This window comes from Neovison vison, chromosome 6 (genome assembly GCF_020171115.1).
Source record: "Neovison vison isolate M4711 chromosome 6, ASM_NN_V1, whole genome shotgun sequence".
NCBI classification, from domain to species: Eukaryota; Metazoa; Chordata; class Mammalia; order Carnivora; family Mustelidae; genus Neogale; species Neogale vison.
Window position 1 is genome coordinate 128,612,098 of NC_058096.1, and position 25,639 is coordinate 128,637,736.

The 25,639-nt window shown below is 48.1% G+C and overlaps 1 protein-coding gene across 1 annotated transcript in view; it reads right to left on the reverse strand.

Moving 5' to 3' along the window:
- Window positions 1-25,639, reverse strand: part of EPHB1 (EPH receptor B1) — a 285,129-nt gene that overhangs the window by 56,584 nt on the left and 202,906 nt on the right. The window contains exons 7-9 of the mRNA XM_044252314.1: window positions 23,260-23,368; window positions 22,370-22,434; window positions 9,986-10,108 (exon numbers count right to left, since the gene is read on the reverse strand). Coding sequence (XP_044108249.1) covers window positions 9,986-10,108; window positions 22,370-22,434; window positions 23,260-23,368 — 297 coding nt within the window. The remainder of the gene's footprint in view (window positions 1-9,985; window positions 10,109-22,369; window positions 22,435-23,259; window positions 23,369-25,639) is intronic.

Genomic DNA, 25,639 nt, shown 5'->3' on the forward strand with positions numbered 1-25,639 from the left:
GAGCTATGGAAAACTAGTAGATGAGTCACATGCACTGACTTCAAAAGATGTCCACACTGTCTTGTTCAATGAAGAAGAAAAGGGAAAAAAGCTATAGAATGTGAACGCAGTATGTACCCAAATGCAGTGTGTGTGTGTAGAAGAAAAACAACGGGAGGGCATGCCTGGGTGGCTCAGTCATTAAGCCTCTGCCTTCGGCTCAGGTCATGATCCCAGGGCCCCAGGATGAAGTCCAAAGCAGGGAACCTGCTTCTCCCTCTGCCTCTGTGCTCTCTTGCTCTTTCTCAAATAACTAATTAAAATCTTAAAAAAAAAAAAAAAAAAGGAACACAACGGGAAAAATCCACATAAAATTTATTTTTAACTTCAGATTCTTTTTAAAAACGGTTGCCCTACAAGGTTGGGAATAGAGTGGGGAAATAAAGCTAATCAACTTAATCTAATTCCGTTTATGTTATTTGAAAGGTTACAATGAGCATTACTTTTTGTTGTTCAACTGAGTAAAAATTTTTGTAAAGGTACTTCACAGCAGGGGACCTGTCAGACATGTGTGTGTATGTGCTTGTGTATAGTATGTGTGTATACACAATGTGTATATATTTGCATACACATGTCTACATGTATGCATATGTATGTGTATGTGTATACGTGTGATCTATAATATGAGTGTGCATCTATAAAATCCATCCTTCTGACACCTTGACCTAGCGAGAATTCAGTAACCACGAGCTGAATGAATACAGATACAGACTGCACATTTGATAAATGTACCAACTGAAGACTATCGGTTAGTATTTCCTCCTTGTTGCTATAATAACAAGTTACATTTCTTTTAGTAAGAAGACAGTGGTTGAAGGGAAAGATACGGTAATGTTTCTTCTTGGAGGAGACTGGACAATGATATCTATTGACTACCTACCATGTGCCAGGCAATGTGCTAGGCTCTCTGCATATCTTATCTCATTTAATCCTCAGGGCACCCTCGTAAGTTGGGTGTCATTATGCTCACTTTACTGGTAAGGAAACTGGGCCACAAAGAAAACATACCCCAGACCCTCCAGCTGTGATCAGAGCCAGGATTGCTGTCGATGCCCAGCCCTTTTCCCACCAGTGCCCCTCAGCAGGCATGCTCAGCAGTTGTCTATAAAGTCACCATCCAGGGACCAGCATGCCCCAGCTGTGCTGTCACTGTCACAGCAACGCTTATGTGGGGAATCGCAAACGCAGTGGGCCTAGCTCATACACAGATCTCACATTCATGGAGACTTCCTGCCTGGGAGTCAGATGGGGTCAGAATTTTTAGGAATCAGGATCTTCATCAACGTCTGCATCAATGTGTGGAGTTGGGGACAATGCCCCAGGTGATTCTGATGTCCCCTACGACACACACAGGAATGCCCCAGTTTACGACTCCTCTTCTACATCAGTGGTTCCTGAAGTTGGCCGCCCACCACGGAACCCTGGAGAGCAGGTATACTCTGAGCAAAGTTCAGAGGCCTGGATTCCACCTCTAGGAATTCTGATTCACTTGTCTGGGTGCTCCCTGAGCCTGGACATACTTCAAAGCTACCCACAGGATCAGCTACGTAATTTCTGAGTCAGAACCAGGTGCAAAATGAAACTGCAGGGCTTGTTCAAAAATTATGAAGGCTTTATATACCTGAGTAGAAAGAAAGAACAAGAGGCAAGAGACCGGCGAAAGTGTGGCTTTGGCAAGTCCTATCTGCCTAGACCGGTGTGGCTCACGCTCCTTTCTGAAGTGACAACTGCTATTTCACTGTTTAACCCTGTGGCTGGCTGGTTTCCAAGTGCGGCACTCCTACTCCCGAGCTTGAAGTTGTATGCTCTGCGGGCGTTGCATCATATAGGTTTTTAAAATGATAAAGTGGAAATGGACTCTCCAGAGAGGATTTTCAGGGCAGTGAATCCTCTCTGCCTGCAACTGTCACGGTGCCATGTGTCATTAGACCATTGTCCCAGTCCATACCGTATGCGACCCCGAGAGTGTACCCTCCTGTAAAGCATGGACTTGGGATAATAATGATGCATCACGGTAGGTTTATCCCCCAAGGTACCACTCCAGTGAGGCCTGCAGAGTGGGGGACGCCGTGCGTGTGCAGAGCAAGGGGTATGTGGGCGATCTCTGTACCTTCCCCTTGATTTTGCTGCAAACCCATAACTGCTCTAAAAAAAAATATATATATATAGATGTTCAAAGCATGTGGTCTCCTTGAGTAGGGAGAGCGGGGCTCAGTCGTCAGTCACTACGGTGGGAGCAGTGTTACTGCCAGCATGGGAAGCAGAGGCTTCATACTGGTTCTGTAAAGATAGCTCCTTTCCTGTCTGGCAAAGAAATGACTTCATATTCTCCAAGCCCAGAGGTTTTCGAAGGACCCACGGCAAAGAAAGCTACTTAGTCCACCGTCCTCACTAGGAGGCTGTGCTCCATCCTGTCATTACGTGGCCCCAATGCTGGAAGAGGGACTAGGACAGGGAGGGATTGGAGGGAGCAGCTCGTGTGGGCGCCAGCCTGGCCACCCGACTCGGGGCACATCAACTCCCCAGGCTCAGCTTTCTCAGCCCGACACAATAAAAAGAAAGGAAGGACTACCAGGGCTTCCTAAGGGGGTGTTGAGTGTTGGAGAAAATGTTTTGTAGACTACACATTGTGGACAGCACATGTGGGTGGCGATTTAAGACACCCACATGTGTGGGGGTGTGGGGGGGTGGCACATAGGGGGTGGACTCTGGAAGAGAAAAAGGAGGAGGAGCAGGTTTCTGCAAACTAGTGGGACTGATGACAAAGCAGGGCTTTATGCTGGGGGTGGTGGGGAAGTCCGGCTGCCAGGTACCAGTGCTGGAAAGGTGTCCCTAGCTCAGCCTTGGGAGCTAAAGTGTGGGGACTCTGGTCCTCCAGCACCGCCAAGGCTCCTAGGGAGTGGGGGTCGGTGGGCATACTGCCATCATTAGTAACAGAAAACCAAGGCCTTGTGTGGCTTACAACCTGAGAGGCTCTGTCTCCTTGCTCTTCGACTTCGGGTTCATACACCATTCTCAAGAAATTATTTTTGCTTACTGACACCTTGCCTGTCATTTTTGTTTTTGTTGTTGTTATTGTTCATATAGTCTTTTATTTATTTTTTATTTTTTTATATTTTATTTTATTTTTTCACTTTGCCTGTCACTAAGGAGACAAGGAGACAAGACAGAGCTTGCTGTCCAGGATGCTTTGATTTTCCAGGATCTGAGCTCTAAGAGCTTCCTTTTCCATGAGCTCCAAAGCACGGCCATACACTTTGCAGTTTTCGATAAAAGATCATAATACCTAAAAATATTCTCCACAAATCAAGCATTAACATTATATTTAAAATAGATACTTATAGGAGATGACTGGGTAGTGGTTAGGGTTGATCATTTCTACGCAGATCCTTCACTGCCTGATTGCAGCCAGCCTAATTTTGGTCTGGCTGGACTTCAATTGGCATGCATCTTTGCAGCTGACCTTGGAGCCTCTCCTACCACCAGACCTCCCTTTGGCTAGGTCCTCCCTCTGGCTTCAGGCCAGTCTGGGGGCCAGGGGATCTCAGCAGTGGTTCTCTGGGTGTGGTTTCCACCCAACTGCAGCAGCATCGCCAGGGAACTTGCTAGAAAATGCAGATTCTCTGACTCAACCTGGATCTTCTGGTTCAGGAGCTCAATAGGTGGGGTCCTGTGACATGAGTTTTAATAAGAGGATTCTGACATTGGGCTCCAGTTTGAGAACCACGGCCCTCCAGGCTGTCCTCTGAGGGTAAGTTAGCCAGTTCCTACGTCTGTCCTCCGGACGGCTCCTGAAATTATCCCCTACAAGTTTTCAGCTCCTTGCCAGTTCCTCTTTCCTCCTTCCCTTGACAAAACGAGGAAGAGAGAAGTGGTTCAGCAGCATTAAATGCCTCAACTATTATATATAAAATCAGAAGGGAAGAATTTTTAATTTTTGAAAATGAAACATCTAATCTGCTAGCAGGTACTTCGACCGGTGGCTGTTGGCTACGTGCAGTGCAAATCTACACACATTTGCACTTTTTTTTTTTTTTTTTTTTTTTTAGCAGCAGCGTTTTGAAGTCACAAACTGCCTTGGGGGAAGAAAGGAAAGCAGAGCTTCTAGTTACTAATTCAAGCTTCCACCAGAAAAGGAACTTCTAAAGAATAAATTTAAACTAGGTTTTAAAGTAGGATTTCCAGCCAGTTTTATCACACTAGCCTGGGCAAGGTAAGTAGGTTATGGCTAAACCAAGGAGAGTGAAACCACGGCAGGCGATCTGCCACCTCCGAGCCCCGCACCGGTCACAGACATTCCTTATTGATCACAGCGCCATTCCTCCTTTGGGCGGAGCTCACCAGGCCCCGTAACTGGGCTCCTGGAGTTAGCGGACAAGATGGAATGTGCTTGATGGCCATGCTGTGCATGATACTTAATACCTACACGGTGACAGTGAACTGATTATCTCTTTTCTTAGGGCTGGCAATGGTCAGGCGACAACGGCCCACCTATAGATGACATCATTTCATAATGTAAGCAAGCACATATGACTGAAAATGATGCCTATCTTGGTTCTCATTGCTATCCTTAGGTAGGTAGCTGATTATACTGGAAGAAGATGACTGGAGGACGGAAGAATGTCTCTCTCCAGGAAATGAGGGGCACCTATCCCACGGGCATACTGAATTCTAGGACAAATTGTCACTACCAGTAAGGAAACTCACATATCCCAAACCCCCAGGCAGAAGTAACATCCTTGTATACTTCATTGCTCTTTCCCAGAACAGTGCCCAAAGTGGCAGCTATGTAGGGGGTTACATTCACCAGATTTGGTTTACTGTGTCTGGGTTTCAATTCTTGCTCTATTATTCACTCAGTTGGCGACACAATCTTTGGCAAGCTATCCTCTGAATGTCAATTTCCTCATCAGTTTAAACACACACACACACACACACACACACACACACACGCTATCTCACATTAAGGGAGTGAAGTAAGGCAATGCTTGAAAAGTATGTCCACAGTGAGTGTTCAATACATTCCAGTTATTTTAATTATAAGTACTCAAGACATCTACTTGATATCCTCTTCTCGAAGCCTTTCCTGTTGTGACTCTTATCTAGTATTGAGGCCACCCTCACTTTGATTAAGCCTGGGAAAATCAGACTGGAAGGTGGATTTTCTACCAAAACACCCCCAAGAACCCATCTTCTTCTTCAAAGGAGAGAACCAGGGAGCCTTGTTGGTCCATTCCCAATCGGTGCACATCACAGATGCCCAGCATCCAACCCTCTCCCCATAAGCCTGCCTCTCTCTCAAAAAAGTTTTCTGTAAAAATGCTGAATTGGCAGCTACTGGAGTCAGGAGAGGAGATTTGTTAATAAAATACAATTGCCATATCTTCCTTTGGAAGCCTCATTCTAGTGTCACTAGAATACATTTCCATGCACTTGACAGTCATGATTGGGGCTGCTGTGTACAGCTACATAGGTTGCACACTGCACAACCCAGACTGCCATTCATGCCCAATTATAGATAGCAGCCTGTTTGATGCTCTGGGTGAATCTCTGGATTGAACTGATCAGAATTAACCAATGCACTGGAGTTGATCTATGGGAGGGTTCCAATGAGTCAGATTCATGGTCACAAAGAGCTGATATTTGCCAGATGCCAGAAGGCCTGTGGCCCTCGTTGAAGAGACCAGTGATATCCATTATCTGCTGTGGGGGATGAAGGCTAGCCTTCATCTCACTGAGCCACTTCTGGAGCGCCAAGTGAATCAGGACTTTTCACCTTCTTCTAGGTTTTCTCCATTCTCCTAAGCTCTGCCTAGTCGCCCCCAATTTTCCTCCCTGCTCTACTCGCCCCACCAAGGATCTACTTTCCTTCAACCGTATGCAACAAACAGTTGATGGAGCTCCTGAGTGCCACACCAGTCCTGGCGTGGGACGAACAAATACTCTGAGAATGCGTCCCCTTCATGGAACTTGGAGGACGATGTTGAGAAACAGGGTCAGATGTTGAGAAAACCCACAGTTGCCACAACTCTTCAGCTTCAATACCTAGACTTGACTCTACTGCCTTTACTCACATGCATGACCACCAACTCCTACCCCTGGGGCCTGGCAGGGTTCCCTCCCTCCAACGGGTTTAATCCTGCACCCCACATTTCTGGCCACAACCTTCATGTTGCCCCCCCCCCCCAATCAGTTCCATTTACCACGTTTGGATCCACTCCAGTTGAAGGCTACTTGAACTACCCTACCACCCAACCATCCTCTCCACACTTCCAAGCAAAGTCCCATAACTTGTCTTCATGCCTCCAAGGCCTCACCCACTCTTCCCCATCATCTCCTTCTGGTCCAATCCAGACACAGCCTCTATCCAGTTTGTGTCCCTAGAGCCTCATTCCCGTCACCCAGTCTGTTTAGATGCCTACCTAAAACTCACCATCCTCCATGGGATAAAATCCATACCCACGCCTCTGGAATGCCGAATCTCAGCCTGACTCCCCAGACTCAGTACTTGATGCTTACTGTCAGGAAACACCTACCTGTCAGCCTTCTCTCTTCCTTGTTCTCAGGATGTGTCATGTGGAGAGTCAGCCCATCCAAAGCCTTCACATCCTCAAGGGCCCTTAACGTCTCTCTTCTCTGGACTCTCTCCTGCCCTCAAGCCTCTCTTCCCATCTCCAGGCCCATGTGTTCCCTGGGGACCTGTTTTCAGCTGTCAGTGGCCCACTGTCCTCTCGTGGACCAGCATGGTGTATGAGTTAGACTATCGCCCCACAGGGCAGGGGTTGACAGGCATTGTGCATTTCCCAGAATCCACCACAGTTCAGGCACAGGGTCAGTGTTTAATGAACGAGGATCTTCTTGAACTCTAAACGGAACCCCTTCAGCCACAATTGCAAGCCATTTCTCAACAGGCCCCACACTCAACAGGTATGGGCGGGGTCCTCTGCATCCTTTGAAATAAACTTGCATGGTCTGCGAAGCTGGGGTGTGCTAGTAAGTGTTCACTGGGGAGCTCTCCAGAAAGCAAAGAAACGAAGATCTCCCATTTGTAGCATTTGCCAATTCCCACCATGTAAACACCCCTACTGGGGCTGATGTGGTCCCATCAACAGGTGTCACTGAACACAGGGCTAGAAAGAGACGCACACTATTAGCTCTTGGGAACTGGTGCCAGCTGTCTCTGGCAGCCTGCTGCTGGAAGGTCATGTTCATTTCTCTCCTTAAGTCATGCAATTTTCCTCTTCTGTCATTGTCTCATTCTCTAATGAGTTTCACAAAAATCTTGTTCTTTCTACCAGTTTTCCTCTTTGAAAGCTTAGGTCAAAGGTCATCTCCTTGTGAAGCCTTCCTGATGCCCCCGCTCATTCCCAGAGCAAGGGACTTAATGCTGCTCTGGCTTGGCCCAACAGTGAACAGATGACTGGCTGATATCCCACTAAGATTGTCAGAGCTCTGGGGAGGGGAGAGGGTTTCTGTTTGTTTATCTCGGGAGCCCCACGTCCAACATGCAAGAAGTATTCAATAAGAGTTTGTTGGTGGGGGGTACCCAAGCAGAGAAAGGACGAATGACTTCCGAGCCTTCTTTCCCTGTGTTGTTAGGATTTGCAGCCCCCTTTCTGCACCCTGCTCCCAGTCAGTCGGGAGGTGGAGAGCGGCAATGCCAACAACACTGTCTAAACATTACCTTACAAAATGCTTTTCTTTTTAACTTGACCTTCACACCAGCTCTTTTAGCACAGAGTAAAGTCAGTCTTGGTGAGGCGGGGTGTGCAGAAGCAAGAGTGGGGAGAGAGGAGAAAAAGAACTGGAGAGTGGGGACTGATTCCAGCTAGAAGCGTCTTCTGGTAAAACTGCATCGAGTCACACATAGTGAATTAATATCCACAGGGATTAGCCCTGGAATTTCTGGATCGTGAGGAGGTGAGCGTCTGGTCGAGGGCGGTCGGCAGCGACCAGGCACAGGTCTTTACCTCGTACTGCTGGGTGTCTCGTGAAATGCTGGACGTATGCATCCCTCCCTACGCCCCCGTGAGCCTCGGAGAGGACTGACCATCTCTGAGGAAGATGTACCAGCAGCGGCGGCCCAGGCTACACGAAAAGGGAAAGTAAAGGATGGAGCTGGGCCGTCGATTATCCCTTTATAGGCGGCCAGCAGTGGGTGAGCTCACCCCTAATCGTCACTCCCTGGCAGGGTCATAAAGTGAAAAGCCTCTTTACTCTTCCCCTGACACAGGCGGAAGGGGGCCGATGTGTGCTCTCTGGGGTGGACATGCAGTCCAGAACACATCGCTCGAAGCACATGACATAAAAAACAACATTAAAATCACTAGCACCATTACCACATGACATAACAACAATTAATAACGTGAGGAAACAGGGCACAGGACTGAAAGCACGCCTCCCCGACACTCTTTCAAGTTCACTGCAGAAATCTGAGCCCCTAGGAGTAATCCAATTTATCTGGTATCCAGCCTTCCAAGGCATGATCCTTAAATATGTCAGCATCTAAGGAGGAAGAGAAAATTATCTGCACTGAAGTGGAAGTCGTGGTTCGGTAACATATTTAATGAAAGTCAATGCGAAACACGGATAGACTCATGTGGATCAGATTACGGCCAGCGGGCTGGGACTCAGAGGGGCTGGTAGGAGGGGAGAAGTGTGTCCCAACAGGGACAGTCCCAGCAGCCCCGGAGAGATGCCATGAGGGCGGAGCTCTTTAAGAGAGAAACCAGAGCACGAAAATGGTGGCCTAATGGGGCAAGCTTTCAAATGTGACTTCCAATTTCACAGATGGCTTTGTGACCCCTCAGTGCATTAAGAGAAGCAGTGAATGGAAGGATAGTGACTTTCCTCCTAAAGATAATACATGAAGTGGCTGTCTGTAAGACTTCGACTGAGCGTATTTTATCAAGTTAAAATGTTACAGGAAAAGGCAGCACCATGGCTCTCCAAATATTCGTATGAATAAAGCACTTCTAAACGTAGGAACTAAAAAGACGACGACAGCATTATACACGAAGAGAGTTTGAATAACGGCTAACAAGAACTGGAGAAGAAGAAAAGACAAACAATGTTGTAGAAGAAAATAAAAGTAGGAAAGAGGACACAAAGCAGACACAGTTTTAAGAAGATTCAAAACAGGCAGCAGAGGAGACATAAAGAGGTTACTTATAAAGTGATGATATTTGGGGTTATTTTACTTGTTCACTTTTTAATGTGAGTCCATTGCCAAATTGACTCAACTACTGATCCATTAAGGAAAGATGAAAAATCTAGGTCAGTTTTTAGGTAGGATCTCCTGAGAACAGCTCAGGCAGCTAGTCCTCTGCTGGGCTGAGTTTCTCTTCCAACACAGTAAGATGGTTGCATGCACACGTGTTTCTTGGAAGTGAAATCTGTCTTGGGTTTCCGACCATATCATAGATCTTTTGTAGAAAATACACTTGGGGGAGGTTTTTCTCCTAGAAACCGCGGTCCCTCTTCATTTTATCATGATCTCTCTCCAAATGCATGTATATAGGAAAAGAGAAACTGAAAATTTGGGAAGGAATCTTGATCCAGAGCCCTGGAGATATTATCAGTGAGTGAGACACTATGTCCTGCTTCTAAAAATTACTGTTTCTTTCAGTCTTTTCCACTGTGTACCCTAGATCTCTCTCTCTGTCTGTCCACATTCAGTAGTCCATTTCCAGAGCTATGTCTGAGTCTTTTGAAACTGCAGCTGACTTCTCCGCAACACCAGTCAAGCTTGGCCACCGTGATCAAGACCCCCCCAAAGATCCCTAGACCACGTTGCAGATGAGTCAGACTCATCTTCTAGGAGAAAGATGTTAGAAGCTCCTTCTCAATGGGATGGCTTTTTATGCTGAAAGAGAACACCTAGGACGTTGGGAAGAAGATGCTTGGATACCAAGAGAACAGAAACGAGGGGAGGGGAGAGCCATACCTGCTCCGATGACCTCTTCGATTTTCACAAAAGATACATCAATCTCCTTGGCAAACTCCCGGACAGCTTCGTTGGGGTCCTCGTAAGTGAAGGGGTCAATGTAGATCTTCATCCCTGGGGAGCCTTATTAGAGGAGATAAGCAGGGTTAACATCCCAAAGAGGATACGGTGGTAAGTCCTGGCTGCTGTCCCCAGCAGCAAGGGTATGGCCGGGCAGGTTCCCCCCTACACAGACTGCCTCTCTGTGCCTGGCCAGGCCTTCCCATCTCCCTTCCCTATGGGCCACACTAGCTTGGTTCTCTGTCCTCTACTTCTCCTCCATATTTTCTTCTCTTTTTGAGCTCTTGATGAAATGTGGAGCAGATTACTTATAAGTGACAGATCGGGACCAGTTCTCACACTGAGCACTCACAGAAGGCAAAGAAACTGATTGATGCCAACCAAACGCATTAGCAGAAAAGTGGTGGTAAAATGGTAGGGTAGATATCAATATTTATCAACTTGACAACTTCTCTGAGTGGAGGCCACCGTTAAGGTTATAACTGATGGCTGTGGCCGAGGCTGCAAGAGGGAGAAGGATGGATTAAAAGAAAGAGAGAGAAGGAGAAATTGCTATTAGAAAAACCTCAAATTAGAAGTGTCAAGACAGAACACCAGAAGAGAAAACATGAAGAAAAAAGCTTAGAAAATGCTGATAGAGAAAAGAGCAAAGTTTACAGAGTCAAAAAAAAAAAAAAATGAGGTGGAATGAAAGAAAAATGGTAATGAACGCCCATGCCCTCAGACACCCTGAAGTATGAAAAATGAATAAAATGGTGAATGAGAAATACAAAAAGGAATATAGACTTTGTCACTGATGTTTACAGTGGCAAGATAAATAGGTGTGCATGGGGACATAAGAGAGAATTGTCACTGCAGAAAAAACACATTCAGAAAGTGGAGAAGAGGGGACAAAAAAGGAAATGGAAGCCAAGAAACAAATGGATTCACTCACAATGTAATTTTCAACATGTCTGATGTGTCATTAGGCAACAACTAGACACTGTTCACTTGGTGGTGGGGTGGTGGGCAGGAGAGGACTTTGAAAGCGGAACCACATGGTCTAGCCTGGCATCCTTGTGAAGGGGAGGCGGTTTGCCTGCCCTCTGCTGCTATCTGGTAGGTGGAAGAGTCAGGTCAGCAGGGTAGGTGGGTCTGGAAAGGCACAGGTGCCGAGCTCCCCTGGTCGGGACCCAAGTCTGAGGTAGTCCCCCACGTTCCCTGAGCACCATCTGCCCATCCCCACTGCACCTCATCTAGCTGACTCCCAGCCCTTTATGCAGAGGCTAGTTCTGACATTTTTCATCCAAAAAACTCTGAGGACTCTATAGCTCCCCCAAGTTCGTGTTGCTTTGGTCATCATTCAGGTAAGGATTCGAAGTGCTAGAGCACAGTCCAGAGGGAGAAGAAAGATACAGCAAAGAAGTGAAGGGGGATTTTTTTTTTTTTTTAAGTCAGAGAGAGTCAGGTGCGCTGCCCAGAAGAACGACTCTTTCTGAAAGATGGTTCATTCCAAGTCATTAAATAAAATCACTCCTAGCGTGCTAGGCTGCTTGCTTCAAGTTGGTCAAGACCATGGTAGAACGCTCCTTGGGAACCTGGGAATGACAACATTGACTATGGCATCTGTCAACTGAGATTTGGATAAAGCAGTCAGAGAGAGCCTCACCTTTATGTGGAATGTTCTAATTTGTGGGGAATGTGGTGGGAGGGGAGAGAGTGAGAGAGAGAGAGGCAGGTGTTCTCCTTTGCTAACAGTGGACTAGGAGAAAAGTAGGGATGGGGTTCATCTCGTTCTCATTTGGAATGAAGAACAACTGAAGAGCACGAACCATTGAAATCAGACTGAAGTGTCTAATGAAAGCAGATAAGCACCAGGCAGCCAAACTTGGGGTTCCACCAGAAGCAACCCCTGGGACAAGTTTCCGAGAGCCCAGCGGCTTATGTGAACGATGCTCCAACAGCAGTCAGGTCAGGTGGTGGGGAAGTAAGATCAGGCAAGGCAGTCAGCCTAGAAAAAGTGTGTTCTCAAACCACTTCCTCCCGAAGCAGGCTGAAGCCCCAGAGAAGTTGGAGGAGCTGGTGTGGGTGACTACATGCTCCAGGGCTGGCCCACCCTGGAAGGAGGGAGCTGTGCTGTTACCGCCCAGGTTCCCATCAGCCTTCGGGGATGGCCGATCAGCCGCCATGCAGGTAAGCAGGGAGAGAGCTTTTTGGGGAAGAAACAGATGCAGCAGGTGGAAGGTGGCCAGCATGAGCTGAAGGGGTGAGGGCAGGAGGTGAGACAACCACAGACCCACTCAAAATGCCAAGCAGACAGCAGGTCAGTGTCACAACCTGTGACTTTGCCCAAGTTCTGTCCTGTGCGGAGATGAGAGGAGGGTGAGAGCCAGACGCTGGGGCCATTAGGCGAGGACAGGATCCCAAAGCCTCTTATTAGCCCGGCATAATGCAGCAAAGCCCCACCCTTCTCTCAGAACAGGTCTCTCTTCCGCTGGTGGCAAAGCTAGCACCTCCCTCCCACGGTGACTCTGATATTACAGAACATATTGCCAGTAACATACCCAGCCAAGCGCCTGATGTACACAGGGAGGGCTTGCACATGGACGTACGCATGGTGATTATCAGTAAACGGTTCTAGGAAGTGTTTGGGGAGGTAGGAAGAGGAAGCAAGGTGAGGTGGTCAGTGGAGGATGTCAGACACTTAGAGTTTATTAGTTACCTTAAAAATAACTACCTTGTTATTTTAGATCAAGGGCTTTTAAACAATGTATGCTAAGCTGTCCTACAGGAACTCTTCCGCAAAGTCTAATTAAACAATCTAGAATGTGCGGTAATGAATGGTTTGCAAGCACAGACACATATAAGGATGAAGGAGAAAGGATTCTGAGTTAATGAGCTTTACGGATATTAGCCCCCATCCATTCTGGGAAGGACCTGTTCCCAGAGGACAACAGCTCATCTGATGGGGCTGGCATTCTTCCAGGCCAGGAACAGGCCACCAAGTGCACCAAGATGTTAGCAAGTCCACACTTCAATGATGGGTGCAGTTTACTAACTCGGAGAGGTTTGCTACCTTGCTGGCTTACAGAAATGGGGGTGGGGGGGCAATGTCACAGCTGATTTGGGTTGGGGCTCCTGCCTGTCAGTAAAGCCCTTCCCAAGCAGCTGAGGGGGACACACGGAGGAGCCTAGGAGGAGAGATACAAAGTGCCTGTGAAATTCCACATCTGGGCGAGGCACACGGAGGAGCCTAGGAGGAGAGATACAAAGTGCCTGTGAAATTCCACATCTGGGCAACGGTAGGAATCAGGACTTGTTTTCCCGGAAACTGAAGACACCATTGTCACACTGAGGAAGGTAAGCTGAAATCAGAGGTCTACCAAATGGCTGAGACATGGGCACTTTTCCCCTGATGAAGATCTGAGAGGGCTGCCCTAGTGGAGGGTCCTGGCCTGACTCCGGCTGGGGACAGGGATCCAGCGCTCAAAATTGGGAGAGTGATGTGACCGAGCACGTGCCCATCACGGCTTCCCGGCATCTACCTCATCCTGGAATAACACAGCTCTCCAGACCTCTCTCCTGCATTACCGCTAGGCTTTCTCAAGTCCCTGAAGATGATGAGAAAAAAAAAAAAGCACAAAAAAAAGAAAAAAAAAGCCTTTAGCTAGGCAGAACAGGTCATTTGTCTTTTGGCTCATTTTGTGTTTCTGCATAAATCCTGCATCAGCCTGTTCCTGCTCCCACTTGCCAGTGAGCAGTTTTTAATTATCAGGAAAATGGTATTTAGTGCAATGAATCACCAGACAGTGAACAAGGAATTCAAGTCAGCTGCGGAGTCAGGCACAGCCAAACATTTGGAGACCAGGCTCAGAAATTGTTCTCAGATTATGAGTGTTGGGGAAATATTATCAGTGGTAGTAATAACAATATCAGATGCAATACGGCTCATAAGATAAGGCATTTTATAATGCTCCGGACGGTGTTTCATATTATTATTATTGTTGTTAATATTATATATTTATACTATTTTACAGTTATCGACTTTTTTTCCTTACGTCTAACATAGGTTACATACCTTTGGCACAAAGGCAGTGTGTATGGATCTAAACTTCTGATTGCTAGTGCCTTGAGAGACAGAAAAATTCTTCATTTTTATGCTCTCCTAATTCACTAATTTCTATTTAAAAAGGTGATTTGTAGGTATGTTTGTTCTTTGACCTCAAAACCCACTTATGCTATGGCTAGGGGTGCAGCCTGGACTGCCTCCAGCTTTAAAAGATCATAGTCTGAGGAAATTGGCCAAATCTTACCCATCAACCCCTGCTTTAGGCATAGAAGTCTGGGGACAAATGATTTAGCCACTATCCAGAGCCTTCTTGTGTGGTACAGAGCACTCCAGGAAGGAGAAGAAACTCCTGGCCGTTGTTAGTGACCCTACATCACTCCATAAGGGGGCACTCAAAAATGAAGCAGCGGGGACAAATGCTGGGGATGCTGGCAGATATGTGGGGTGTATCTAAAATGTCAGTTAGACCCACTTGCAAGTGTCAGGGTCTCAGGGCTGAGCAGAAGCAGGCTGGGAAAGGGCCATAGGAGTGGCCATAGTGGGAGGCATAGGAGTACTGAGAGCTGAAGAAGACGACGGAGTGCTCCTCTTCAGCCCTCTTGTGCACTCAGAAAGGAAAAAATCAGTGCCACAGACATCTTGGGGGGGGTCCATGGAGAGCAGACAGCCTGGGAGGCTTCAAGAGTGCCAGGAACAGCCTGATGCCCCTCTGTAGGCTGAGGATTCCTAGAACCCTACAGTATGGCTCCAGAGAGGTAGTGACTTGGCTTGTCCTCAGTCACTGATAACTTGTGTCCCAGCAGGTTTGATGGAGCCATGGGAAGGAGCGAAGGGTGCTTCCTCAGATCCCATTCTGGATCCAAGACAGACTTTGTCATCTTTGCAACTCACCTAAACATGGTCCAGATATCTAACTATCTAAGCACAAGAGGGAAGCAGTTTAGGGATCAACACATAAAATCTGGTCCCTGGGAGGGAATTCATCCAATGCTCGGCCGCGGTACGTTGATCACCCCGTCATTAGCCTCAACGTCAACAGGACGCTGTTCTAGGGATTATGGAAGCTATAGAAAAAGCAGAGCTCATGAGGTTCTTCTGACGATGAAGTCCGGCAGTACTGGGGAGTAGTGCTGGAGAGTCTAGAATCAGGAGCCCACACCAGGCCATGAGCTATAAATGCAGCAGAAACCAGAGAAGACAGAGGGCCGTGGATGCCAGTGTTCCATGTCACTATTCTAGAAGGACATGTCCCACGGTCATGCATTGCGGAGGAAGAAGCCTGGAGCATCTAGGGCAAAGCCAGAGAGAAGCCCACCATGGCATGAATGAGGAGAACGTGGCCAGCTTCAGTATGGCAGAAGGGGGGACCAAGCAGGCAGGACACTTATGGACCAGCACAGGAGGGCCTTGACCGTCAAACCAAAGGCATTAAGATCAATGCCATCGGACACACAGGGCTGACAACTCTTCCATCTGCAAGGAAGGGATGCACTGAGCACAAGGCATTGGGGAATGCCTTTGACCGGCAGGCTGCCGCGTTCACCTGGATGCTGGGGGAAGGGGCTGGAGGCGGACAAAACAGCTGTGGGGTTGTTGTAGTCATTAAAGCACAAGATACAGGGTTTTCCACCAGAGTGCTGCAGTAAGGACAAATGAAGAGGCAAGAGAAATTTCAAAGGGAGGATTGGTAGCACTTGCTAAGCATTTAAAGATGGGGTATTAAAGAGGGACGAGAAGCAGCCAAATCAATGCCAAGACGTGTGGAATAAAGTGACACTGTTCACCACGTAAGGGACTTTGGGCCAGAAACCCCATTGCCAGGGAAGTCTGCACACGTGCTTTTGCTCTTTGAACATGCAGATGAAATACATGAGTGCCCGGAAGTCTGTCATAACGCTCAGAAAGGAAACAGAGCCAGAAGTCTAAATCTGGATTTACGGATTGAGGAGGAACACGAGTGGTGGTTGAAGCTGTTGATGTGATGGGCAGCTTCTTGGAATAAACCTACCAGGAAAGCTTGGTGGGAACTAGACACAATCTGTTCCGCCTGCTTCTGAGGGCCAAGAAGAGTGCAATAGGTAGTTGGGGTTTTTTGTTTGTTTTGGTTTTTTTGGTTTTTGGGGTTTTTTTTGTTTTTGTTTCCAGGAAGGAGCAGAGTTCTTGGGTGCCCAGCCAGGATTTGGGGAAGAATCCAAGAGGGGAGTCCCAAGGGAGGCAAAGGGCCTCAGTAGAAAAGCAGGGATCTGAGGAGGATCTTCCTCCCTCCTTGTATTTGGAAGTTTCACCCATTTTAGTTTGTTCTTAAAACCACAGTAATTTCCTCAGACGAGTCTCCAGGAGAAGGAAAGAGGACCACAGGCTACTTGGTATTGCACAAGGTACTTCAGGAAACAGAGTGTAACCTCTCCCTGCTTCTTGGCATCAATGACCAGCATAGGCAGGTCTTTCCAGGCAAGGCCCGCTGGTTCTAAGCCATCGAAATCTTGGGAACCCAAAGGCAACAACCAAGGCATTGCTCATAAATTTCCTTGATATTTAATAAGCACCCCTGAAAATCCTGCCACTTTTTGCCCCTGGGGGCCTTTCCTCTACTCCTCGTAGGCCCTCATTTACTCACAACCAGTTACTAACGTTCCTGTTACCCCCAGAAGAGATAGCCAAAGTATCCTCTTTATCCAAAGTAGTCTGCCTCCTCCTCCAACAGGCTCCCCCTGACCTTTAACCCGGTGTCCAAGGTGATTTCCAGCAGGCTGGCTGCTGGTCCTCTACAGTTTTGAAATACATCTACCACCCAGAGTCAGGAAGGATGGGCGTGGAATCTTGGCGAAGATGTGTTTCTGGGTCTAATCTAGGCCAGTCTCCCACCTAGAGCAGCAGTCGGCAATCTAGCCTGCCCTTGAATGCTTCCAGGAACAGAGAGCTTACCTCCCCACAAAGCAGCCTGTCTCTGAGTTGGATAGCTCCAGTTGTGGTGGGGGTGCTCCCTACTGAATCAAACCTCTGCCTACTCTGATCTTTCCCTCGATGGTTCTATATAACTTCATGAAGGATGACAACATCTTCTCCTTTCCTTTGCCATAAAGGTATCAAGCTTGATCCCTGCCTGTGTTTCTCCAGCACCGAATGGGTGTTTCCAAATCTTTAAAGTAAGAGATCTGAACTTGCCGCCTTCCACGGGCAGGATGCTTGGACAAAAATACTCTTCTCATAGTGGGGTCCTCAGAACCAAGAAGATCACTGTAGATGTACTCTTACTAGCACAGAGGATAGTGTGTCTGTGTATCGCCTCCTCTGACCTGGGGAACCACAGAGTCAGACAGACCTGAGTTTAAAACCTTGTTTTGCAATGAATTCCAAGATTCTGGACAGGATACCTGTCCTCTCTGAGGTTGTTTTTTCACATGCAAAATCTACTTCATGGGACAGTTATGAGGCTTAAATGAGTTAACAGAAGTAAAGTGTTTAACACAGTAAGTACTCAAAACTGAATATTATTTTTACTATTATTTTACATCAATAATGGCACTTGGCTCTATATCACTCATATTAAACATGTGGTAAATTAAATACCTACACATTTTCACACAAACGAATAGCAAGTCAGGTCTCCTCATTTCTGTGTTGCTTTATTTTTGTTTTAACCTAAACATTAGATTTTAGATTTATCCCTCTAACATATCATCCTGCAGATTTCAAATTAGCATTCAAAGCTGTTGGATAGTTCTGAATTCTGATTGTTTTATACGGTGTTAGTTATGCTTTCCAACTGTTACCTACAAGCTTGATAAACATCCCTAGGCTTGCTTGCACCTGACTCATGAATTTAAAAAACAATCAAATGAACAAGAGTTTGAATTGGACAAGGACTAGAATAAAGCTAGTGACTTCCTACCTGGCTGACAGAATCACTAACCCACTTTCTTAGGGTCTGAAGACAAGCTCCGTACTCATTTTACACTGCTTTCCCCTAGGAGATCATCAAATATTCTTGCCAAAATAAAAACTCACTACATCTGCAATTCCTCTTGAAACCACTAAATGTATAACTCTAGTAAAGAAAAGAGAATGGGGACCTCGTCTCATTTACTAAAGAACTACCATTCTTTTTTCTTACTGATCATCTGTGTTTCCTCAGGATCACCAAATTCAGGTTGTAAATGCCCAGGACCCACATGCTTTGGTCTCTACAAGCATTTTGCAGGGATCAAGCTCACACTCCTGTTCTGTCATCTCAGTGCTCTGTCCTCTTGCCCGAGGTGGAAATTAGAGCTTTCACTAGGCCCTGGTCACATACCCTATTTGGTTTTGCTTTTCTCGAGGCTTGACAACAGCTCCGTGATTATTATCTGCAATTGCCTGCAGCCCGGAGATGGTTGTGTTAGGGTTGCTTCCTGAAAGGCAAGGGCTTTCCAAACTCTTTCCTTCCCAAACTCTTTCCTTTCTCTCTCCCTGCCTCTCCCCAGTTCAGCCAACTCAGAAATCAGGGAGGCACCAGCTGCTATTGGATGTGTAGTTGTACAACCTCCATAAATACCAGTAGTATTTCCCAAATGCAGAATCCACTGGAACTTTTCTAAGATAGATTCCCTGGCCTACTATTCACTGGTCATCCTGTTCAGGCAGTGTTTAGGCTGCCGGCAAGCACCTTCTGATATCTGGTTCCCCGAAATCATGAGAATACACAACCATCTGTCTGCCTCTCCTTGGACACCGGAAAAGCACGGTCCCACCCACCCTTGAACATGAACCACAGGCTTCCAGGCTCTTCAGCCAAGCATCCAACACCGCATCCAACAGATTCTCTTCCCAACTTGCCTCCCTCTAATCTCTCTTACCCAAATCCAGCCTCCCGTTGACATGCTTATTCACGTGCTGCAGGCTCAGAGGAGGGCCCTGAACCGGTGTCTGAGACATCACACTGCTCTCAAAGTGAACAGCTCTACCATGTCTGGACGGGCTAGAAAAGGTATTCCATCTTCAAAGGTTCCTGTTATTTCTCCTTCAGCCTTTGCATCAGCTTGAAAGGAGGGCCTGGGAGGGCAGGGACCACTGGCCTCTAAGGCACCCTGTGCCCTGCCCAAGGGAAAGAGGGGCGGGACTCTGATGAATGCAGTCGGGAAGCTGTTGTAGGTTTCCTGTCATTCCCTGGGCAGGAGGTCCTCAGAACTACATGCTAGCCACACCTCACCGCGAGGGGCATGTGTGTAGGTGGTCCAGGTAGAGTCTGTAATCCACAGGCCCACATGTGGATTAGACATAATTGACCTTTCTGCCTCCTACAGTGGGACCAGAGGAGGGGGAACCAACAAACTACCAGCCAGAACACCTAGGGTTAGTCCTCACTCAGCTCTCACCTGCTGCTGATTGCCGGGCAGATTGAGCTTCTGCCACATGGAGAGAGCATGGGCTCCATAGCCAGACTTAGCGTGCCATCAACCTCTGCCGCCTAGGAGCCGTGTGACCAGGGTAAGTCACTTAACCTTCCCGCATTGGTGCCTGCCTCCCAAGGCGTTGTCAGGGTGGGATGAGTCGAAGGGAGCTTCCAGAATAAAGATCCCAACTTGAGGCACAAAATAGGCTTTTCTGTGGCTAAATATTCCTCCTCCTTCCCCATCCTGGGGCAGACATGTCCTCCGTCTGAGTTGGGAGTTTTCTCCTCTGTTCCAAGTGTGTTGAGCTTGACCCCTGCTCAACAGCCTTTCAGCTGTGATTCTCCAACAGTAAGAGCCTGGATCAGAGTGAGGGATGTGCACAGCAGAAAAAGCACGGATGCAATTCAAGGCACGCAACTGTGAGTTTAGGGAAGCAGGTGGCAAGGAGGAGCCAGGGTTAGGGGACAAGATAAAAAGAACAGTCATGAACAGGGGCAAGGACGCTTACAAAAGGTGAGCTGAATGGAAAAGAAGACAGCCTTCTAAAGCAGCCACGGAACCAAACTCTGGCTCTGCCAGGGTCAGCAACCATGCAGCTCATCACAGGGGGTGCCATGTGCTCAGCCCCGCTTGCTGGCCGCAGCAGGCACCATTACTGCAGACAGCGGACTGGTTTCTCTGTGCATCCTAACGACTAGGGAGGCCTCCTTCTGTTGGCCTCAGAGGTCACAGAGTCCCCCCAAAGGGGCTCCGGCTGTTGTGGAAGCATACCTCTGTGCACATGGCAGGCCTAGCCCACCCCTCCAGAGCAGGAGGATGGCCAGATTTCAGGTTGAAGTGGCCCAATGGGCACCAAGCCGCACTTGGACTCCATGCCTGGGGACTCTCTGTATACCCTGCCGGATGAGTGACAAGGCTTAGCTTGCTTGTCTTTTACAAAGGGGAGCTCCTTCTTAGGGTACCCCATTCTCACCCTAGGTCATCTCTAGGCTCCAAAATGGCATTCCTCCTCTTGAACCCGATGTGGCATCCTCCGCAATCAGGTGGACACAGCCATCTCTAAATGTGTCATCAAAAGAGCTCACAGGATGCCAAATTGGAACTGGACTTCACAGTGGCTCTTAGTATGGCCAGAAGTTAGCCCAGAGCAGGGGGTGGGTGGGAGTGATGTCAGAATCCCGAGGCAGAGGTGGGGAAGCAGGGGGGTAGAGAAAGGCCTTCAGGTAATTCTGATGCTCAGTAGGGGGAGGGGTGTGGAACCCTCCCTTGAGAATCAGAGATGGTCCAAGTCTGTGTTTCTCAGCTGAGGAAGCTAAGGCCTTGGCTGGAAGGGCAAATGCACATGTTAAAATAGGTAAACGCATCTGTAGATTTTGCAGTGAGGCTCAGAGTCAGGATGTAGGAAAAGATTGAGAACACAGTCCTGGGAAACCAGTTACAACTGGTTAAAATGAAGGACAGAGTGGCCAGGACAGGGAAAGAAGGAAAGTAGATGGGATTCTGAGTGTTGCAGGAACTTTGCTGGTAATCTTAGACAGGGGCCCCTCTCCTAGTCCCGCACCGTTTGTGCTGCTGCTTGGTCCCCTGTGGGAGAGTCTCAACGCCCCAGAGCCTCCAGGGAGTCCCCACCTCCCTCCCAGTAACAAGTGCCTGGGAACAGCAGCCAGCCCCCGGGGCTCTGTCCTCTACAGACCCATGGCCGTTTCTTGGTCTTGGATTGAAAGCCTCCCAGAGAACAAAGCCGATTTTCCAGAGTGGCCTTTGTACTGCCCCAGCCGGCACTGGCTGCTCTGAGGTGGGACTGCTGGGTGATGGTCCCAGCCTCACCTTCCTGCCTTGTTGAACCCTTGGAGAAGGGAAGAGTGTGGTCTGGGAGAAATTTTACCCTTGAGCCCGTATTTGCTTCAGGAGCTGCCCACAGAAGGCAGGCTGAGGGTGCGTGTGTGTGTGTGTGTGTGTGTGTGTGTGTCCACGAGGTCTGTCTTCCATGCTCACTGCTGAGCGAACAGGAAGAAAGGGCGGGGGGGGGGGGGGCATTGCACTGAGCAGGGAGGAGTTTAGGTGAAATGCAGCTTCTAGAAGGAGCCTGTGACAGAGCACAGTGCAAAGGGCTGGCATGGATTTCTGGGGGCATCAATGATCCCCGTCATCGGGGAATTCAAAGGGAGCTATTTAGAATGAGAACATGGCCTGGGGAGCTAAGTTTTCTGGAAGCGGGGAGGTGGCGCAGCTGACCTAGGGGGACCTTGTTCAGATCCTGCAATGTTGTAATGACACAGATAAAAGAATCATTTTGACATAGGACTTTATACTATATGTTGGTGACAAGGAATTTTAGTTAGAAAAATATTACACATAGTTTTAAAAAGAGAGAGAGATGGGTAGGATAATGAGTGAAAAAAACTTTTAAAGGTACTGGCTTGAAAGAAAACACTTGGGAGATACCCCAACACGCTGGCCTCTTGGGCTCTGCTATCTTTTTAATTCCCTGCATTCATGTTCTCTGGCTTATCTGTGAATTTGGCTAACACATTCCCCAGCCGCTCAATTGGATAAGATAAGGCAGAAGATGTTAATAGAGAACCCTCCATCCTTTCCCACTGAGTCTGATTTCAGGATTCATTGACTTGCTAAACCCAATCTTCTCCCTGCATTCTGTGTCCTATATGGGCTTATCAATGTGGAAGATAATCTACCCAATGGGCACCCAATGAGTGCCCACCACGGGCAGACAGCAGAAGGGGCGGGCAGTTTGTGGCTTGGGGGAACCTGCAGAGAGAGGTGTCTGCTGGGGCTCTGGGGGCTGGAAGGGGTTCTGCGGTCAGGACCAGCAAGTCTGGCTACAGGGAGCAGTCCAAGCGCTCACCTCCTATACCCTGCGGTGGGTGTGTTCTTTCTACTCACCTCGGCCGGTGCTATAATGCTGGAGCTTATCGCTGTACACAGCCTCTTTGCTGTAAGCCCGTTTCCTGCGGAGGCAAGAAAGAGGAGCTCTTTCAGCTGGGGCCCAGGCTCGTGCCCTGCGCCGGTGTCCGCCCAGCTCCCCTGTCCCCGTGGGAGGCTCACTCAGGCATCTCCCGGGGCTGGGAGCGGGAGCTCTCTCACTTTAACATTTAGCTCCCATCCTGCTTCCTGGCCTGACCACCACCCTGAGCACTCGGATCAGCCTTCCAGTCAAGGTCTTTCAGAGGCCAGGAGGGGCCGTGGGTCCCCCATCAGTCGGGGGCAGACATGCTGAGGACAGCCATCAGCACGCGGGAACAGCTCCGGGGAAGCCAGCTCCCCTGCTTTCTGTAGCAGCTGAATCTGGGCTAAGCCCTGAAGGCAGGAGCAACTGTATGAAAAATTCACAAGGCCTCAGGGCCCGCCCTTCCGCAGAGCTCAGAGTTCCCGTTTTCCTCCATGGCTCCCCTCTTGCCCGCCTGCCTTGTGCCCTCTGGGGGGGGCCTCCACTCTCTAACCAGAGGATGGGCTGCCGTGCGGGGTGCGATGCTCAGGTGGGTCAAATGTAATTTGGGAACTGTCACTCTGACACGCAGGGGGAGTGAAAGGACCTTGGAAGACAGATGCTGTTGACTCACAGCCTCGCCCAGCTCTTCGGCACAGAGCAAACACATAATCTGGCGAATTCTAGGCTGCCCACGGAGTGAGACGGAGGGATGACCATGAGCTGGACAGCATGTCTGCAGACCGTTAGGCCCCGTCCAGTCTGTGTGGCCCAGGAGGGGCCTGCACGTGACAAGGGGCCTCCTGGATCCGAGGCGAGCTGGCGGGCATGGAAGTGGAAGGCCTACCTGCTGCAGACGATGGAGATGGCCACCAGTGACACTACGAACACCACCCCGGCGGCCGCTGAGCCAGCAATCAAGGGCAGCTGCTCCCTCAGCTCGGACTTGTAGTCATCTAGGGGAGAAAGAGGCATTTAAGTCCTTCCCACATGCCCTTCCCGTACCACTGGGACTCAGCACAGGACACCAAAGACATGATAAATAGACAGCTGCATGTACATGTAGAGTACAGCTTCTCTGCTTCAGAGCCGGAAGCCCAATGGAAGCAAAGAGTGATCTCCAATCACAAACAGGTAATAACAACTAAAACCAAATGACAGCCACCAAAAAAATGAAACAGCAGCGACAGAGAGAAGCTGAGAACTAAATGCTGATGACATCTGTCCCCACAGCAGAGGTGACACCAGTCCACATCCCCTCATCTGGAAGGTCTCTCCAAGACTGGTCAGTCATGCTAAGAGGAAGACTGAAAAACCCCTGCGGGAGTATCTCTAAAACAGAAAGGTGTTGAAACGCAGCAGAGCCCACAGCCTCATGGAGCAGGTTATTTCCAGAATATCTGCGGCCAGGCAGCCCTGCACCAGGTGCCAAGGAACAGCCAGAAATGGCCCAGCACTCCACAGTTCCCATTCAAGAACAGAATCAAGGCCTCTGCCAAGGTCAGAACCATGCTGTATGACACAGGGGGAAGGGAAGTCCCTGAGTTATAGAGGACGACAGAGCTTGCCCAACGCCTGGCTTTCCTGCATGAAAGCCCTATGCTCTTGCACAAAATCTTTAGTCCCTCTGACCACAGACTTTTTTCTGCTAACAAACAAACCAACAAACAAACCAAAAAAAAAAAGTTAAAATGATCAAATTATGTGAGGCATATTTCACAACAGCTACATTATCACAGGTGCCCCCAGTACTAATACTTTTTGCCTTAATCTGTAGAAACCCCTTGGCCAGGCTGGCACAATAATACTTGTGGTCATTCTTTCACCTGGTGCTCAGGACGGTGGCACATGGAGATCAATATTATATGTTCTATTACAATGAGGGTTGCCAGATACACTAAACAAAAACACGGATCCACCAGTTAAATTTGAATTTCAGATACACGATGAATAATGTTTTAGTCTAAGTATGCCCCAAACATTGTGCGGGAGATACTCGGACTTAAATACTATTGACTCTTTGTCTGAAATTCTAATTTATTTGGCCATCCTGTATTTTACCCAGCAACCCTAACGGCAGCAGTTCTTGAAGCGAAGCTCCCTGTGCCCTGCATCAGAATCACCTGAGCCCGATGATTAAATATGATTATTTCCGGGCCTCTCCTCAGATCTGCTGAATCAGAACCTCTGAGTGGAGAGCAGGACATCTCCATATGTACCAAATATTCCAGGCACTTCTCAGAGTTTAAGAACCACTCTTCAACTCCGTGGGTGGAGAAAGCCTTCCAAAGACAAGGATGTGGTTCTTGAGGCCAACCACTCCATAGACAACAATTTTAAAGACTGAGGGTAGAGTTTCAATTTCCCTCAGCTGAGAGCGTTCTGGAACATGTATGTTTAACAAAAAATAATTTGGCACCAAAAAAAAAAAAAAAAGGAAATTCAATGAATCACAGTGAAGAGTCCATAAAAAACATCTTTATAACTTAAAAACTTCATAAAGCAATGTGACCTTCAGTCTTTAAAACTGATTTCTAAAGAATGAGAAGCTTCAAGAACCGATATCCTTATCTGTAGAAGGGTCTTCTTCCGCTCAAGGAATTGAAGAATGACTCTCAAACACCAGGGAGCCTAAGAATCTCCTGGACTGTTTGATAAACATGCAAATACCATACTTTATGAGTGGGTTAAAAAAAAAAAAAAAAGACAGCTAAGCCAAAAGTAGGCACACTGTAGCTAACCGCAGCCCAGGGCCACGATGTCTTCGCCGGCATGTGGTGGTCCCCTGCCCCCCAAAGTGTGGTCTTTGACCTTGGGCAGAATCCCATGGGTCCTCCCTGCTCCAACGACCCTACCATTGATCACCCTTCAGACTCACCTTCGTGCTGAAGACAGGGCCTGAAGCCTCAGTGAACTTAATTACTACCGAAGTGCGAACCTCAGTCATTAAGATAAATACTCCTGAATTTGGCCACTTACCAAAACTCTCTTACATCTAGCCCCTCTTGGGTTTATAAAACTTAACTGCCAAATGTAAAAGGAATAGTCTTCTTGGGAGAAATTTGTTACTTCTTGATTTATCTAGCAGAACTGCCAAGGGCTCAGAGCATTCTGAGTTTTGGGTTTTTAACCCCGTGTACTTCCTGATGCCAAAGTGCCCATAGATGGAGATGGTAAGTGAGGTGCAAAGAGAGGACAGAGTCCCTCGGGAACGGGAGACGACGGCC